This window comes from Talpa europaea (assembly GCF_964194135.1).
Source record: "Talpa europaea genome assembly, chromosome: 4".
Classification (NCBI taxonomy): domain Eukaryota; kingdom Metazoa; phylum Chordata; class Mammalia; order Eulipotyphla; family Talpidae; genus Talpa; species Talpa europaea.
The window spans coordinates 15,632,859-15,652,468 of record NC_140070.1 but is presented as its reverse complement, the minus strand read 5'-3'; the positions used below and the strand labels follow the sequence as shown (position 1 = coordinate 15,652,468).

Below are 19,610 nucleotides of genomic sequence, written 5' to 3'. Positions count from 1 at the left end.
TGATTAATCTGGTTCCTTTGGAAAACTGGACCCTACAGAGTAGAGCAAGTGGTCAAGAAGCTCTATGAGGAAAATACTACAATAGTCTCAGCGTGAATTGAGGTAATGATGGTGGAATGAGTGAAAAGTGGTCACAGTCAGGATATAGTATATAGAATCAACAGGACTTGCTGACTGAAAGACTCTGGATGTTTAAAATGATAAAATAAAAAATAAATCATTAACTTTGTGGTTAATCAACTTACTTTCCATAAGTCATCAGCGTGTTCAAAAGATTACATTTCTTTCACCAGTTGGCTAGTTTGTGTTTATTAAATCAACACAGGACCTAGGATTAGGCTACTGGTTCTATTTATTTTGTGCAATAATTCTGTCTATTCATTGTGACTGATAGCTCAGTATCAATACTGTATCTGGAAAAAACACTGTATTCAGAATTGCCCTTACTTATTCTTGCCTGAGAAACTGAGGTGAAAGGCAGGCATATTTAAAACTGATTGAAAGAAACTTAATTCTTTTTGGCTACACTGAAAAGCAAGTATATATAAATTGATCACTTACTGAAAATCTTTTGATCTACTCTGAAGATAGCTTTTATCAAAATGTTTTGTGGGGATTATGTAAGTATAACAGTTATTTCTATACAACTTTCAGTCTTTTGAGATTTGAACCGTATCTATATAAACATATTTTTTGGTAGTTGATATTTACAGCATGAAATACCAGTGTTTTAATTATTTACATCAATTTTTTAATTAGTAGATGTTCAATTAATTATTAAACAAGATTATTAAATCAAATCCATGCTAATTTCAAAGAATGTATTTATTCCATAGGGGTAATTTTGTTATTCCTACTTTCATACATAATGTCAGAATTCTAATTGAATTTATAAGATACTTTTTTGCCTCCATATTTATTTCTCTATAAGAAGCTAAAAAAATAAATCTGATAATTTTTATTCTAAATCTACGTTGTGTTCAGAAAATAGCTTATTTTCAAATAACTATTGAATGTAAGCAATGTATGTAATTCAGTTTAATCATGACATTTTTCTCTTGTCTTAATAATTTTGATCCAACTGCTTTAACAGTTCAAAACCTTTATTTTAAAAGCCATCATAGACATTGAATTATATAAATACAGATTTTTTGAAAAGATATCCATTTTACATGGTTTTAGAAATTATATAAAATGTACTGTGTGTTCATGATGATGTCTGAATTTATATTATTTTAAAAAGGGCTTTCAGGAAGCTTTTATGGAAAAAAAGTGATAGTGGTTATTTGATTAAGTTTCAAAATAAAAACTTCATTAACTCATTTACAAAATATTAATTCCTAGAAAATTTCATTACCTATTATTTCAAGATAGTTACTACCTAAAATGTGGTTAATTTCCAATACTATTGGCTTAAGAACCTTAATTTCATTTTAAGATTTCAGATTCTCATTTACAGTTAAAAATTAACATTATTGTTTTATTAACTGTGAGGCAGTGCACTTCACTACAGAGAAATAAAAAACATTAACATAATTTAGATAAATAAGAGAAAGATTTTAATTTGTAAAAAAAAAAAAAACTCCTTTTGCCCTTTTCATACAAGCACAATTATTTGGAAACAATGTACTGTATACTGTGTTTGTATTGTCTAATGTTAAAATGATGACAATTTATCAAAAAAAAAAGAAATTGTGTTTTAGAAATTGAAAGTTACCATAACAAGATTTTAAAGAAATATAATTATTTGTGTAGTAGATAATGAAAATCAAATATTAAAGGGTTGTATTTAAACATACATAAAAATTAATTTGAAATATTTTTAATCAGCTATATCAGACTTAAATGTTAGAATCCATGTATTATCTTAGCAAGTTTTGATTATAAAATGATCTAACAATCTATGTCATTGTACTTTTTTAAAAGGTATCTGTAATCATAAGATAAATGGCCCAAAATGAATAGAATTTGATGTTAAAAGAAACCAGTATTTTAGGTCAAGTTCATCTGTTTAATCTTCATTTTGAGTCTGGAGTTTTCAGGCAAAAGGACATTTTTTTTCCATAGACAAGAAAGCAAAAGTTACCAAATTTAGTGTGAATAGTCACTGACTGCAGGGCTACTTGTTAAAAACAGATTCAGAGATCCTCTACTGAGCAGTTCTGATTCAGTCTACATGACATCTGAACTTATTTGATTGATAAATATGTGCTAACATACTCGAGAGCCACTGAGGAATTCACCCATCTCTGTTACAAAATATAGAAAATGTAAATATACGCCATTTCTATAACAAATAAGCATATGTAATACTTTAAAATTATTGTCTAGGATTATGAAGTTAGATGACCCTCCATGATTAGATTAGTTTGAGTTAAGTTACATTTTTAAAAAAGTAAATTTACCTTGGATGCACTAAGTGTATTTTATGTGCTTGACTCTAATACTGTCTGCTCAAAGCAAGATTTAATTAAATGATTATTGCAAACCTGAAATTGTTTTAATTTATTAATGAGTCACATATAAATCACCTTTCATCTCTTGAGGAAGATATTATTGTCATACTCCTCTTAGAATGGAGGAAACTGCACTACAGCATATTAATTAAAAAGATTTTTTTTCCTCAGGTCAGGAACCAAACCCAGATATCCTATGTCATTAGAACTCAAGCTCTTACACACTAAATATGTTGTTTCCTCTGAATATATTGCCCCGATGCTTCTACTGAAATTGTTGGCTGCCTTTATCCTGTTTTATCATTAGCTGATTCTTTTTTTTTTGTATTGACTATATATTCATTTATATGATTATAACATTCATTTTTTGTCTCTAGTCCTATACTTTAATGTTAGTCCTTTACCATTTCCTATCTTTCTGAGCCTTTCCTAACTCCAACATATTTATTGACTGACCAAAATTTTGATACCACATTCCATAACTGAATTATTACATATTACATACACAAAAACAATTATTAATTTTCTGAGTCTCTACTATACATTATGATATACAGTCTGGTTTAATTTAATATTCACTACAAATCTTTTTAGAATACATTTAACATGTAAAGGTTTTGAAGTTCTTGGAAGTACCAGACACTCTGCTCAATGATTTTACATATATATTTCAGTCTTCACAACTTCAAGGAAAGTACTGCCACCCCCATTTTCCACATGAATATATTAAGGCTCAAAGAAGTTAAATACTGGGCCTCCCCGGTGGCGCAGCAGTTGAGCGCTTGGTTGTGAAGCTGCCCGCAGCCTCTGCAGCACCGGTTCGATCCCCGGCTGCTCCCCAGCCATGGGAGGAGGGTCCCGCATGGTGCGCAGACCTCTCCTGCCGCCCACTGCTCCCCTCAGCAGTGTACTTTGTCAGTCTGCCTGCTCTGATCTCCCCTCTGGCTCTGGTGAATTCTCTCACCCTCCTGTGCTTCTGACTGTACCCAGTGCTTGTATAAATAAATAAATAAATCTTTAAAAAAAAAAAAAAAAAAAGAAGAAGTTAAATACTTCCCAGGAGTGAAAAGCTATTAAGTGACTGTATAGGATTCTGTCTAACTCCAAAACCAGTTCCACTACCTAATAAAAGATAAAAAAGCCTAAGTATGATTATGCTACATAATTACTGACTGTATGTTATGATGCAAGGGTACAGCTTTTGTGAACCCAGTTAGTGATATAAAATTAGCAGCAATCTTTTTACAAAGATGCTCTCACAAATTTGTCCCCAAAATATTTTTAAGGACAGCAAAGTCAGCTAACAGAAAATTTGGCAATACCTAATACGGGCACCAAGACATTCAGCATTTTGGCCCAATTAGTGTGCAATAAATATATGTACGTTTAGCAGCAAGTTACATGTAATGGAGGAAGAGCTCAGTAAAATCACTAGCAAATTCAGGGCATGTTATCCGGGACTGACTGCAAACTGAGAACGCCCATGAGAACAGAGATTGTTGATTAAGCTAGATTATTTCTAAAGGAAGCTTTTCCTATTGAAAGGTATTCCTGAGAGAAAAACTTCCATCCAAGAAACCTGACTTTGATTATTTATCTACAATATGACTTACTGAACAAATATTAATAAAAGGTTATTCATACTTTAGATTGCTTTTTACTATCACAAGACTACATTGTCTGAACTTTACACACTGATTCAACAAAAGTTATGAATCATACTGGTTATGGCTTCAACCTTTAACTGAAGCTTCTGTTCAAAGTGTCGAACTGGAAAAATTTATGTAGTAACTTTGTTCTTGAAGTGATATGCAAGGATGTTGTTAATTTTTTAAAATCCCCTTTTAACAGAGATTGCTCTTAATATATGGACTGAACAAACATTAACTGTTTACTCCATAGGATTCATGTGATGTAGGACTCAATCTTTCTGCATCTCAATTATCCTACCTGAAGAATGGGTAGAATAATGACACCTATATTATAAGAGTTTCTTGAAAATTAACTGGTAGGTAAATCACTAAGCCCTGGAATATTGCTAGCATACCAAAAAGATGAGTGATCATTAAGCTTATTAAGTAGCCAACACTTAAACCCAACTCTAACTCGAAAGATCTGGCCCTCAGCAGACCTTTGCACTGCATCTAGATAGGAGGTAAGTTTGTATCTGTAACTAAGGTTAAACCTACATACATACATGTATGTGATTATAAATTTTATTAATAAATGAGTGACAAAAGCTTCATATATGAAAATATAGACATAATCTCTTAAACTCAACATATTATTTATTTGTAAATAGTTTCTACCATGTTAAACATTTCATAATCCCACTTTCCTCACCAGTTACCACCAACTACTCTTTTTTTATGGAAAATTCCTCAGGGTCTCGCACAAATTATGTTCATTTCCTTCCTCCAATTCTCTTTGAATCCACTACCCAAACTTTCTTGTGAAGGTAAGCAGTGACCTACATGTGCCTGAATCTCATGCCCAATTCTCGTTCCTATTACTAGTTATGTGAGTGTTGTCTGAAACAATTTCCTTTGTGAGGAATGTCCCAAAGATAAATTATTGAAACATTTCTTTCCTGTTTATAATCATTCTTTTGGCCATAGCATCCATTATAATTGTTTTAGTATAAATCTTTTGAATATGTCTCAATACAGCATCTATGCCTTAAACCCCAGGTGGCTACTATGTATGTGAAAACTGTATTTTTTCATAAACTAAGACCAAAAAAAAGTCACTTGGAGTTAGTCTTACCTTCTCTCTTTCAGATGTCCCTTACAAATGATTCTTCAATAAAACCTTTTGACTGTACATTCATAATCTAACCACTTCTCACCACTTCCATTACAATTATTCTGGTTATCACCTGCCAATTTTATGCAACTTTCTGCTTCCACTGTGACTCTCACTTCTAAATAGTGAGGACACAATAGTGGATATGATTATCAAAACTCTACCCTTTTGAAACATGCATTCCATGATGTATGAGATCATCATCATTGTGGAATTAGACTAACCCATGGGGTAAGAGGTAAAAACATTGAGGAAGAAATTTTGAGAAATCTTTCAGTCATATGTATAAATTCTACAGCATTGACCATAACAGCAAGAACAATAATAAGGGAAAATTAGTGAAATCACCCCATTTTCCAAAATGCTACCAGTATGAAGATCATAGGATCAGTGGAAGATAAGTCATTTTTCTAACATCCCAACTCTAGATGTGTTCAGCTTCATTTTAATGCTAGAGATTTCAGGGATATAATAAAAGTACCTGGAAAGTTATTTTGATGATCTACTTCCATTACTAACATTAATATGCTGTGCTAATTTAAGTAAGCATTAGGTTAAGCCCAGAACTCTCTTCAAATTTAAACACTGGGAGTTGCAAAATTCAAGTTACAAAGCAAAGATGATTAACTACTTTTTTTCCACCTAATTAATCAACTCATTTAACAGTGCAGGAAGAAAGTCATCAGATTATCACAAATCACTTTTTAAAACTATACTTCTTTTGTTAATCACAAGATTAAAGTCTTTAAAATTATGTTTGAATATTATGAGTCACAGGTACTTTAATGAGTCATATATTTCTGAGATTTGGTGGAGTTGAAAAGGCAGAGAGAAAAACACCATTTACTCACTGACTTTCCATTCTACAGTGGCACCTCCCAGACCAACACCCAGCCCTATATCTACCATAGATTCCTCCTATCAGCAGAAATTCCTGTAATCAGAAGTAGGTTAAGACTGATTCACCAAAAATGAAAAGCATGCAGAATTTTTTTAATCAAATATCTAGAGTTCATTTTATCTATCTCCCTGCCTTAACCTCTTCTGATTTGTCTCCAAGGTTTCATTAGACTCTTATTGCTTGTGGACATGACTTTCACATCCACTTAAGACTCTTTCATAAGGCTACTTGAGACCCATTTTCTTTGCCAGCATCCTATTTTATCACAACACCTAGTTGTGAATATATTCTTGCTCAATTATACTTGTATGTCCCTCAGGCATTCTGTTAATTATGCTAGATGGAACCAAACATGACAAGTATCGTTTCAAAGCATAAAATTAAAGGCCATTTGTACATAGGATAATATGTTTCATGTACTCTTTTTAAGGAAAAAGTAGGAGAAACTTCATTCACATGTCACTTTGGATTGGCTTTTCATCTTTTGTGAGAATTTATAATAAGGCAAAAGGAAGTCTTAAGGTATTTTATCATCCTATCTCTCAGTTGCAACTTTTTTCCATGTTGTACTTAAATAAGCAGAATTAAAAGTTTTAGAAGAAATTTTCTAAGTTATAAAAAAAGCACTTTTACCTCAGTTGATACACTGTTCTAAGTACTGTGTATTAGTAATGGTTTTAAAAGTCTATGAATCATATTATATACTGGATGATTCTTATGGTGTTACCATCATTGCAATAGGAATCTCAAATTATTGGTCAATCCTTTAGAGAGAATAAATTTATGTATAGTCTTCTAGGCATTCATTTAAGTTGTCAGTCCCTAAATCATATGGTTTTAAAGGATAAATAGAAAACAAAGGTGCTGAAAGATAGACACACTGGCACAGAGGGCAAATAAACCTTTGTGTACTTTTTGTCACATACGTACTGATGTTTATGTGTTAATCAAGCTTGTAGTATGTATATAAAAAACTAAGTATTCACAGTGAACACAGGAGTTCATTCACAGAAAAAAAAAAAGGATCAGATTTATAAACCCACAGTGACTGGTAAAATATTGGTTTGGATATGGGAATTCTGTTGTGCAACCAAAGTCACACCTAAATCTACCATAACATAATGGGCAAAAGAAGCTCCTCAGGCTCTCATTCCCAATTTTTCCATGATGGTCCATTCTATATTGGGGAATAATAGAGTGGCTATGTATTGTATTGATATGCCAAGTCATCCTTCATGATTCAACGACACATTTCATGACTTTACTTACTTAGTCACCCAAAAAATGTCTGAGTCAGATTCCCTCTTAAAGTTTCAGCCCTTCTCTTAGAAGATGTGGGAGTATTAGCTTTGTGGCCCAGGTCTATTTGCTTCCTTCATTATCTTTATATATTTAGAAAATATTTAAGAGGAAATTAATGCAATACAGAATTGATATAGGAGTTATCAGAATAGGTGTAGTGTACTCTGTAGTGTGGTAAATAGTCTATTTTTCCCTGCTCCAGCCTCCAGAATTAAACATTTCTCCAAAGAACCCTATTTCTCTTGAGGAAATTAAAAAAGCATAATCTGGATGCCAGGATCACCACTTATATGCACTTTCAGAGGACAGAGCAGAAAAATGTATATATATTAACCAATATATCTATGCACATCTATATTTCTGTACATTTGAAGATATCAATGTGCATTATGTATGCATGTATCTATGTATTTATTTTTACTAGTATGTGTTTAATCTATCTACCTACCCCCCTCTCTATTGGTCCATGGAAAATACTCTCACATTCTATATCCCAACAACCTCTGGGAGTACAATTCAGTATTCCTACTGAAACCACCTCTCCTCACTTAAATCAGCTACTTGGTCATACAATCTCAGCTTTACTCTTTTCCACTGTGAGTTCACTTTGCTCTCTAAACTCCATGAACATATATCATGTTCCCTAGTGCTCTCCTTGATGATGCTATCACTACCCTTCACATTTCACTTCATTTTCCATGGAAAAGCAGGAAGATCTCACAGAACAATATTACCTCCATCCAAATAAAGTCTATCTGTAATTTTAAATAAAGTCCCTTTACTGAAAGCTGAAGATTTTTTAATTCATTTATATTTTATTTTATACATATTTTACATCATTTTTCATTTTTTCACAATGTATGCATTTTCATCTTTGTTATAGCCCCCATACAATTCCCACCCCACCCCTTATTTTGACTCTAATCTTTCCTCCCCTTATCTCCTCCCCACCTCGTAGTGTGTCTCTGGTATACAGTTGCTTGTTGATTTTGATTTTTACTTTATTATAATTAGTCTTTTTCCTGGTCCCTTATTTAGGTTTTCTAAAAACTTGCTATAAGTGAGACCATCTGGTGTTTTTCTTTTTCTTTCCGGCTTATTTCGCTGAGCATGATCCCTTTCAGCTCCATCTGTGTTGCTGCAAATTGTATGAGTTTATCTTTTTTGATTCCTGAGTAATATTCTATTGTGTACATGTACCACATCTTCTTGATCCAGTCATCTATTTTTGGGCATTTGGGTTGTTTCCATAGCTTAGTATTTTAAATAGGGCTGCTGTAAACATAGGGGTGCAGGTGCCCTTTTGAATTAATGATTCTGTGTCCCTTGTGTAAATACCTAGGAGTGGAATTGCTGGATCATATGAAAGCTCCATCTTTAGCAGGTTGAGGAATCTCCACACAAGAAAGCTGAAGAATTTTTAATTTGCAGGACACTTCCTATTTTTGAAATGGATTGTAGTACTTTGAAAGTGCTAGCTACTAAACTCTCCAAATATGTCAAATTAAAGTGTCTGAAATTTTAATATCACTATTCAATTAAGATCTGTAACATTACTGTGTAGAAACTATTCTAATAAATTTATGGAATATAATTATAAATTTATAATTATAAATTTATGGAATATAATTATTCACATAATAAATGCCAGCATTTAATCTACACCTTGGTTTTTCCATTAGTATTTCCAGTATGGAATATTCTGGTTTCTCATAAGATAACATAACTAATACTCCCAATATGAGAGGTCCCTTTACATTTGAAGATGTGACCTTCTATTGCCTGAATTTTTAATTTTTTCTTTATTATTTTCTTTCATAGCTCTATTCTCTCCCAGATACATAAACACTAAATGTCCTGAATTATGCTCTCCATATTTTTCTTTCATAATTCATGAACTCATCTCTATGCCTTTTTCTGATTAAATATTGTGAGACTACACAGAATCAAGTAATCATTTCTTACATTCCTTATTAATTAGCAATAGTAACGTGAAAAATCTATGATCCTTTATACCACTATATCTATTCTTTTCTAGTAACTTCATTGATACTCTTTAATTACAGAACTATAATAGCCCTAAAGTTTTGCCTTCTATTTATTCAGGCAGATTGTTACTTTAAATTTCCTAATTCACCAAATGTTAGCTCCCCAATTTGGTTGACTAGAAACCACAAATCCCTCATTAACAAGTAAACATTCAAGTAGCTCTAACACCAATTCTGAAATAAGTTTTCTCAAAAATGAACATGATGAACAATTAGAACAATGTATTCTCCAAAATAATTTGTAAAAAATGCCCCAGACTGTAAATGTACATATATAATTAAGTTGTATTATTTCCATTTTTAGCAGGAATAAGTCATATTACACCACAGTTTCTTATTAGTCTTTGTCTTACCATTTATGTATTAACTTCCCATGAACATGACTGAATTATATAAAGGTTGGGGGGCCTGTTGTAGAGTTTTGAAGAAAAAAGTTTCAGAAATGCACACTAAGTCTTATTAGCATGAGGTTCTAACTAACCAAATTTTCAAGAAGAGTAAATAAAATCACTAGTGCCATTGTTTTAGCTGAAATATTTATGTAGAGTATCATCTGGTGACCAATTTCACAGTGGTGCCAGCCCTGTGTTTCTATGATGATGTTTCTATGAGCACTATTCAGGGGAGGAAGCTATTGTAACTCTGCAGGTTTTTGTTAACTTTGATTTATGTCATCTCTCAGCTTTTGAAAAATCCCTGAGACCAATTTTAGGGTGAAGTAAATGTAATGTGATTGCTCTTGTAGAACAGGAGGGTTTGCATGAATGCACCAGTGTTCTGCCTTTTCTAATAAGTCATACCAATGAATGGGGAGTGGTTACCTAAATAATTCAGAATTGGCTGATGTTTTACTGAAAGGTAGGTTTTTAAGCTTTATAAGAATAGTTTCTGTTCTACAGTGAATTTCTTCCTAAGAAACTTTTTATGATATGGAAAGAAATTTTTAGAGGTTTATGCATGTACATGTATGAAGATGATCTCTTTCCTCTTAATTCTGAAGTATTTTATTAGATTTTTGGATATAATTTATCATCTTCAATCTAAAATCAGTTGTGCATATCTATTTCATTTACAATAAAGCTAAAATAACATGTAGCAGAACCAACTACAAATACTATTTAACTTTCTTCAAAGAATAACCAAATAAATTTACAGGAGATGTGATTAGCTATTATATGTAAAACTAAGATGAAGTCCTAAGGTAACTTAAGTTACACAGAAAATATCTGCATAAATATAAGAAATTATTTTACCTCTGAACACAAAATGACTTATGCAATTTTTCAACATAAGAAGTTGGAAACTTTAATTCTATACAATAAGTAAGGTACAATTGTATCAATATATACATGCAAAACTACAATAAGTAAGGTACAATTGTATCAATATATACATGCTTTTTCAATCTAATGGACTATGATGAAAGAGCCAAGAGTATACAATGAAGAAAGGACAAATGGTGTTGGAAAAAGTGAAAAACCACATGCAGAATAATGAAACTAGACCACTCTCATCCCACACACAAAAATAAACTCAAAATGGATTAAGGACTTAGATGTAAGACCTGAAACCATAAAATACATAGAAGAAAATACTGGTAAAACACTCCATGATATTGGTTTCAGTAATGTCTTTGGGGACTCGACTCCAATAGAAAGTAAAATAAAAGCAAAAGTAATCAAATGTGACTACTCAACTTTTTCATTCTCCAACTTTTTTCATTCTCCCCTTCCATGGTAAGACCCATTCTCTAAAACCTATGTCAGTTACATCTCTTCAAATCAGGACATTTTGACATCGTCTCCAACCCTCATAATAGAAACATAAGAGTAATACGAGGAGAGAGAGGAGTGTTTCTGATTGACATCAAGTGAGTAGCAAATAATTACCTTTTATTGGATTGTCTGAAAGGTAAATTAACTGGGAATTTGCACCCAAATTTTTAGCCTAGTTATAACATCATACAGTTTACAAGAAAATTCCAGGTATGCAATTTAAATATTGAGCAATCTACAATAATGTCAATATATCACATTTAGCTGATTTCAAGTTAATTTGATAAGAGTGCTGGATTTTCAGGCTAGAGATTTTTGAACTCCAGCACTCCTGGATTAGCTATCAATAAATAAACATATAGCATTTATTGAGTTACTTGATAGTATATGGTAAAACAGCTTCATAAGCAAAAGATAAGTAATTTTGTACAGTCTATATTCAGGTAGAAATAATAACTTCGAAATTTTTTCTATCAGCAAAAAAAAAATATTATTATTTACTCAGAGGGTAGATACAAAAACCAACTTTAAATCTATATATTACTCCTCTCTTCTGTATAGTGAGTTTATGTGGCAGAATATTCCATCCTTTAAAAACAGAGTATTTTTTATTCTTCTGTCAAAACCTTAATTCACAGAAGACTAGAAGCAAAGATTATATTTTGATTATTTTGTGGGAAGAATTCAAATTGAAATGACAGGCATTAAAATTTATTTTGCCTTAGACAACTGACACTATTCCTAAGTCTGCCAATTTTCAAAAGAAGAAAAGAGAAAATAATTTTAGTGTATATGTTATTATTTTTCATGTGACACTGGAATGTCTGCTTTTTTCCACATTTTCAATTTACTCTAAGATCAAAATAATAGAAACATGGATATTAAAAAAAAAGACATGACTTTTGAAGATACAAACGCTGAAAAAGTCTGACTCTTGCAGAAGTTTAAAACACTGTCATTGGTTTAAATTAAAATACATCCCTATGTTCTTACGCACACTGACAACAAACAGAGATGAGCTCCTCTTCTTAATAAAGTCAGATTTAAAGTCAGATTGAGATTGACAGTTCTCTCATGTGGAGTATGATGAGATGGTGCTTTATCCTGACTGAGTCTGTCTAAAATAACAGACAATGTGGATTCAAAGCCTAACTTGAATGATCTGCCATTTTATTATTGACAAATTTAAATGGAACATCAATCAGGTTTTTGTGTTCTCCTGATGTTGCATCCTTCAGCTAAAAAATGTTTTTATCTATGTTACCTAGATTTTTCTGAATCCCATAATCCAAACTCAAAATCTTTAATTTCTTCTAATATGCTTTTAGGGGTCATGGTGCATGAAAGAGCTGTGGTAGCAAATGTCACTTTTAATTCATGAATAATGTGAATCCCCCAATACAGTTTTCTCTTCCATGTCCACAAAATAGTTTCCAGTTTCTAAGAAAATGCTTACTATTTACTAAGAAGAAATTTATTTGATTCTTGCATATTTCCATTATTTATTATTTTATCTGTTTGCTAGATAAAAACAGGTGCCAATATAGAAGAGACCAGTGAATTTTAAAAAATACAATCAAGATTGCTCTCTGAAGTCAATGAATAAAACACTTTTGTTTGGATTTATGTATTGCTCAACTTAAGTATATGTAATATATGAATTTTTCACTTACCTGAAAAAAATATATTTAAAATTTTCACACAAAATCCCACAGTCACTCTCATGGATTCTTCTCTACAGGTGCAAGGAACCATCTTCCCTGCTCCCAATTTCAATCCCATAATGGATGCCCAAATGCTAGGAGGAGCACTTGAAGGATTCGGTGAGCCTGATGATTTCTATTGTCTTTATTGCATATATTATTTTTGATTTAACTTGTTTTATGAGTGTAAAATGGGCATAAATACTTACATGTGAGATGACAGATTTATTTTTAATCTGGGCAAAGAAGTATAATAAATATAATAGTGAAAAGATTGCCATTCTAAATTGAAATTTGATTTTAATGTTTTTATGTCTTTAAATGTCTTATTAAATTTCAACCAAAACCTTGATCTATATTAAAACATCCTTCTTTGTCTTTATTTTTCTAGCCTATTTTGCTACTTCTAGTTCCAGTCAGATCAAATTTCTTGCTTTTCCTCCAAATAGCTCTGTTTTTCCACATCTCTGTAAACTGATCCAATACTCCCTGCATCTGGAAAGCTATTTTCTTCTCTTGCCTCTTTGCCTCCAAATTCTTTTCTTCAAGAATCTGTTTAAATGAGTCTCTATGAAACATTCTCTGGACATTCCAAACTTAACCAGCTATGCCAAACCACAGGCACCCTGCCTCAGCATCACTGATATCTTACTCACTGTGCTTGTCCTTCTGGCCATTTGATGATTGGTCGGTGAGTTCCCAGGGCATAGAATCTGGAGTCCAGGTGTTTAATAAATGAATGTTCAATGAAAGATACTTCCCCCACCCATGCACTTTTAAAACTACTTATATTGCTTCTATTATATATTATATAGCTAGTAATATATAATTGCCTCTTATATAATTGCTAAATTATCTACAAGATACCCAAGACAACTGGAACTATTTTTAATCTACGTGCCTAAATCTTGACTTTATAAATATCAATTTTAATTTTAAATATATATTATATTTATACATATTAGTATGCTTAGCCTTGCCTTGTTTCAGGTCTTCACCATAAAGTATGATGTCAGATATAGAGTTTTCATAAATCGTCTTTATAAAAGTTAATAAAGTCCCCCTCAACTCCTAACTTGCTAAGAGTTTTCATCTTAAAGAGGTATTAGTTTTTGGCAAATTATTTTTCTTTATTTGTTGATATAATCATGTTTTTTTCTTCTAATTCCACTGATATATTAAATGAATTGATTTTTGAATATTGAACCAGCCTTGTATACTGAACTAAATCCTAATTATTCTCAATGTACAATTCTTTTCAAACATTTTTAACTGGATTGCTAATTTTTTAATGATGTTTAATTCTATGTTCATGTGATTTGTTGGTCTGTAAATTTCTTGTAATGATTCTCTGATTTTGATATTAGGATAATGCTGACCTAATAGAATGAGTTTAGGAAGTATTCCCTCTGGTTTTATCTCATGGAAGAGACTAAAAAATTGCTTTAATTTCATTCTTTGAAAGTTCAGTAGAATTCACCAGTGAACACATCAGGGTCTAGCATTTTCCAATTTGACAGATTACTCAGTACTGATTCTATTTCTTTGATAGATATAGGCCTATTCAGATGGTTTATCTTGCTTTGTGTGAATTTGGGTAGATTGTATCCTTGAAGGAACTGATCCCATTCGTCTAAATTATCAAGTTTATGGCTACACAGTTATTTTTAGTATTCTGTTGTTATACTTTTTGTGTGTTTGTAGTTGATCTGGCTTGAAACTTCTCAATTTTACTGGCCTCAAAAAAAAACTGCTTTGGGGTACACTGATTTTCTCTATTGATATCCTATTTTCAATTTCATTGATATCTGCTCTAATTTTTACTTTCTACTGTTTAAATTTAATTAGTTCTGTTTCTCTAATTTCCTAAAGTAGAAATTTAAATTGTTAATTTTAGATCTTTATTTATTTCCCAGAAATATATTCGAAGCCATAAACGTTCCTGTAAACATTGCACTTGTATTCTACAAATTTTAATAGGTTGTATTTTCATTTTCATTTAGTTGGAATTTTTTTTAAATCTCATGAGAGTTCTTCTTTGCCCCAGGTGTTATTAAAGAGTATGTTGTTTGATCTCCAAATATTTGGAAACTTCCCACCAGATAGCTTTTATTGATTTTTAATTTAATGCCATTGTATCTGAGAGGATATTTTGTATAGTGTCTATTATTAAACTAAGGTGTGTTTTATGCATTGGAAGGTAGTTTTTCTTGGTTAATATTCATATTGATTATGTTGTTGAGTTTAACCATGCCCTTTCTGACTTTCTGTCTGCTAGATCAGTCCATTTCTGTAAAAGAAATATTAAAGTTTCCAGACACAATAATAGATTTTACATATTTCTCCTAGGAATTCTATCAGTTTTTGCCTCACATATTTTGGTGCTCTTTTGTTCATCATATACACCTTAGGATTTGCTACATCTTCTTTAAGAATTGACCTCATCATCATTATGTAATGACCCACTCTATCTCTGGTGATTTTCCTTTCTCTGAAATTGTTTGTTAAAATCCAGGTAGATATTCCAGCTTTCTTTTGATTGTTAGCTTGATACATCTTCCTTCATCATTAATTTTAATCTATCTGTGTCTTTATATTTGAAGATTTTATAGGCCACTCAGTACTTTAGATTTGGAAATCACCTGAAATTTTAGTGATAATTATTCTTTTGCCTAATAGGCCATATTTGCCTAGCTGACCATACAGGCAATGTTCATTATTCACAGATTTCATATTTGCCAAATCTTTCCACTTGTTAAAGTGTTTTCATAATTCCAACAAGTATTTTAATTGTCATTAAATAGATATAAACAAAGAGGTGAAAAATTTGAGTCACCGCTACACGTACTCCCAGTTGAGACTGTTTAAGCTCTCAGCTATTAATGCTATAAGCAAGGTTCCATTTTGCAATCTATTTAGTGTTACATTTTTGCATTTTAGTGCATTTTGTTGATGATTTCACTCTTTAAAATAACTCTCAGCCTAGTGCTTAAGTGCTCTCTTGTTCCAAAGCACAAGTATTAGTGAGAAACTATATGCACTAGATAAGCTTCATTCACAGATCAGTTCTAATGCTGTTAACCAAGACTTTAATGTCAATGAATTGATAATACAATATATCCAGGTATCATTTGAAATAATATCTGATCATTTTTTAATTCAGTGTTCAGCTTTCTTCTGTAAGTATTGCTGGCTGATTTAATACTGCATAAAAATCTTTACTTTTAAGGTGAAACAAATACTACAGATCAGGATGTTGCAGAAAAGCTTAAAAAATACCTCCTACATTTTACAGGGGAAAAGGGTGTGTGGAAGATAGGTTTTCAATGCTCATTAGACTTGTATGTTTTATAAGGATGCTGGAAAACAAGCATATGTAATGTAAAAGGCATTTCTGTTGACAAAAATATTGTGACCAAAGAGGAGTAAAAACCTACTTCTGTATTTTCTCCAGGAACAACAATTCAATATTTAAGTCTGTTCATGGCAACCATATATATTATAAGTACCCCAGATAACAAGAATCAACTGGTACATAATAAAAACTAAATAAAATTGCTATGGTTCATGTGACCAGGCTTTACTGATTAAACCAGGAAAAAAAGAATTATCTAGAAATTCTGGCACCAATGTGATGAGGAGAAAAACATAAAATGACTTAAAAAGATATTAATTTTTTATTATTTGCAGAGGATATCATTATGCATCTTAAAATTCACGGGTTTGATTAAAATTATGACAGTAAAATAATTTTTCTGGTGCCAAGGTAAACATCACATATAATATGATTTATTTAATGACATTTAAGCCATTATGTGTTAAGGGCAAAATAAGGTAACTTGAAACATAAGTAGAAATGTAAATACAAATCATTTTAACAAAGTTTCTGTTCACAAAAACTCAACAGTTATTTACAAGTTCTGTTAGGGAAAAACAAGTAATTTGATATATATGTCATGTTAGTGCAGAAAGACAACTATGTTGATTCCTAAGTTTACAGTTATTTTCATTAAGAATTTTCATTACAATTTTCAAAATTCATATAAAATTATTCTACATAGGTCTGCAAGAATTACTACAAATACTTTGAAAAATAAATAATAATTAAGAGAGGTAGGCTGTGGATAATCTCAACAGAACAAAAAAAAGAAGACTATAAGATGTGTGATGACAGTAAAAATAAGAGTGAATATAATTAAAAATTTTTATTAATAAAAATGTATTCATTTGGAAATGTCCATCAGTTAACAGATTCCTCTAAAACTATTAAAAGTAGTTTGAGTCCAAGGTTTTAACTGGGCCACCTCATTATTCTGTCTCTTCCCTAGAGGCTATCTTTTTTTCTCACAAACCATAAATTCATTGTTTGGAGCTGATGTTATACCTTCCTCCCTGCATTTTACAGCTTCCAGACCATTTCCCCTGCATAAAACACACTGCTCTTCCTCTTATTTCTGGTTGACACAAACATTTAAGTAAAGCTTACACACTTGCCCTATATTTCAGCACCTGCTTTGTAGCTTTCTTTTGATCCTAAGACTACTAGGATACCTTTAATTTTTTTAAGTGATCTCATTAACATCTAAGCTTTTCCATTCATTTTTCTCCTCCTCTCATCCTGTCAAAGAAAAATTCCACCCAACAGAATTAAGCAGGTTAAAGAAGACTTTATTGTAAGCTATTGCAATAGGGGAGAGAAACTGGACTCAGTTCCTCTGGGAAAAAAAGAAGGCAAGAAGGTTTTTAAGCAACTAGAATAAGCTAGAGGAAGCATAGTGGAGTGCACTGGCCAGTGGCAGCATTGGTCACTGTGATTTGGTGGCAGGGTGATCCCTGGGGTTTCTGTGTTCCCTAGTGGGGGAAGGGATGGGGGAATCAGGGGTGGAGCTGGCAGGGAAGAGAGGCTAAAGGGACTGAGAGAGGAAAAGGGGGGAGTAGGGGAGCCTTGGGGGAAGCGCTGGGAGGCCTGTGAAGTGTCAAGAGGCTGCATTAGTTTCTCAGCCTTAGGCTTGTGCTAGGGACTTGGGGGGGGGCATGGAAGGACACACTTGAAAGAGCCTCCATGAGGCGGCTGACAATGGCAGCCCTTTCCTTCCAGACTTGTCTAGCCTCTTCTGCCCCTCTCCTATGGGTCCCCACCAGAAGATGCCTTAGACTTGAGGCAAGCTTTTGGGCCTCAGCAGTCCTGCTTTGGGCCAACCCTGTTTGGTGGGGCATTTACACATGAGGGTATGGGTAATTTGGGGTGTTTAATTGGAAACTATTTTTAATTATATTCTATTACACACAAATTGTATTAAAGGTATTGTCTATTGAAGGTCTTACACACGAGAATATGTTTTGTCTGGATGTGGCAAATAGCAGAACCCATTTAGAGCAGGCAGGTTTGCAGCTTTCAGGGTACTCCTCATGCAGGCCTGTAACAATTTGACCACCTGTGTTTAATTGGCATTAATGGAGTTTAGGCACCCACCCTCTTCATAGTCCAGGAAGTAGGAACTTTATCACTTGATGATTACACATAGTTTCAAAGGGATAGCTTCCAAGACCTTGAGAAAAATATTTTGGGATTTTAAAATTATGAAAGGTAGGGTAAAGATTTACATATCAAAGATATAAAGTATTTATAACTGCACATTTTTCAGAGTAAATGCTCTCTGATAAGGGAGATGAAGGACCTGTTGTCTAAATCTGTCTAAATTTTAGTCAAGCCAAGAGAAATGCTAAGGCTTTCTTGGTCACTCTACTGTGACTATAATTACAGCCAAATTTAAACTAGTTGTACATTCTGGTGGCATGTCAATCAACTCTAAGATTTGCTATCTGAGAGCGGGGAGGCTGGATAGCTCAAAAACAGTCTCTATTACTGGCGAGAGCATCTATGTTCCTTGCAAACCATGAGAGGTTCACATCATCCTTCAGAAAGGTGATATCCCTTGGACTTTCACAATTTCCTTCTCCACTGCGCTTCTTTTTTTGGAAGGTTTTGAACTACAGCAGCCATTTTTGTGTTGATATATGTTCACCATAAGCCATAATCTAACTAAAAGGAGAGCAGTTGTGCCCTTTTAAATATTAATTAAGCTTGAAGGTCAGAGAATTCTTTCTTTGAGGAGCAAAAGAAAAAGTTGGGGGGAAAGAACATAATCTTTACTCCTTTATATATATATTTTTTTTTTAAAGATTTATTTATTGATTGATGTATACAAGCACTGGGTACAGTCAGAAGCGCGGGAGGGTGAGAGAATTCACCAGAGCCAGAGCAGGGAGCAGAGCAGGCAGAAGGACCAAGTACACTGCTGAGGGGAGCAGCGGGCGGCAGGAGAGGTCTGCGCACCATGTGGGACCCTCACCGGTTGCCGGGGAGCAACCGGGGATTGAACCAGTGCTGCAGAGGCCGCTGGCAGCTTCGCAACCCAGCGCTCAACCGCTGCGCCACCTGGGAGGCCCTCCTTTATATTTTTAATGGGTCTTTTCAAAGAAAAACTGTAGCAACAGCATTAAAACAAGAGACAGGAAGAACCTAGGTTTCAGCAAGTGTTGCTGTGCAAATTCCAATTTTAGTTAAAACCACTCACTACTTTAAGCACCATTAGGGATACTGTTTGCACTTTGGGTGT

General features: G+C 32.9%; 1 protein-coding gene across 1 annotated transcript in view; it reads left to right on the top strand.

Annotated features, from left to right (window-relative positions):
* Positions 1 to 13,010: 13,010 nt before the first annotated feature.
* The window catches only part of ANXA10 (annexin A10), a gene marked incomplete at both ends in the record, with an annotated part of 37,551 nt that continues 30,951 nt past the window's right edge, over positions 13,011 to 19,610 (top strand). Inside the window, one exon of the mRNA XM_084232152.1 lies at positions 13,011 to 13,110. Within this exon, the coding sequence (XP_084088278.1) occupies positions 13,011 to 13,110 (100 nt within the window). The remainder of the gene's footprint in view (positions 13,111 to 19,610) is intronic.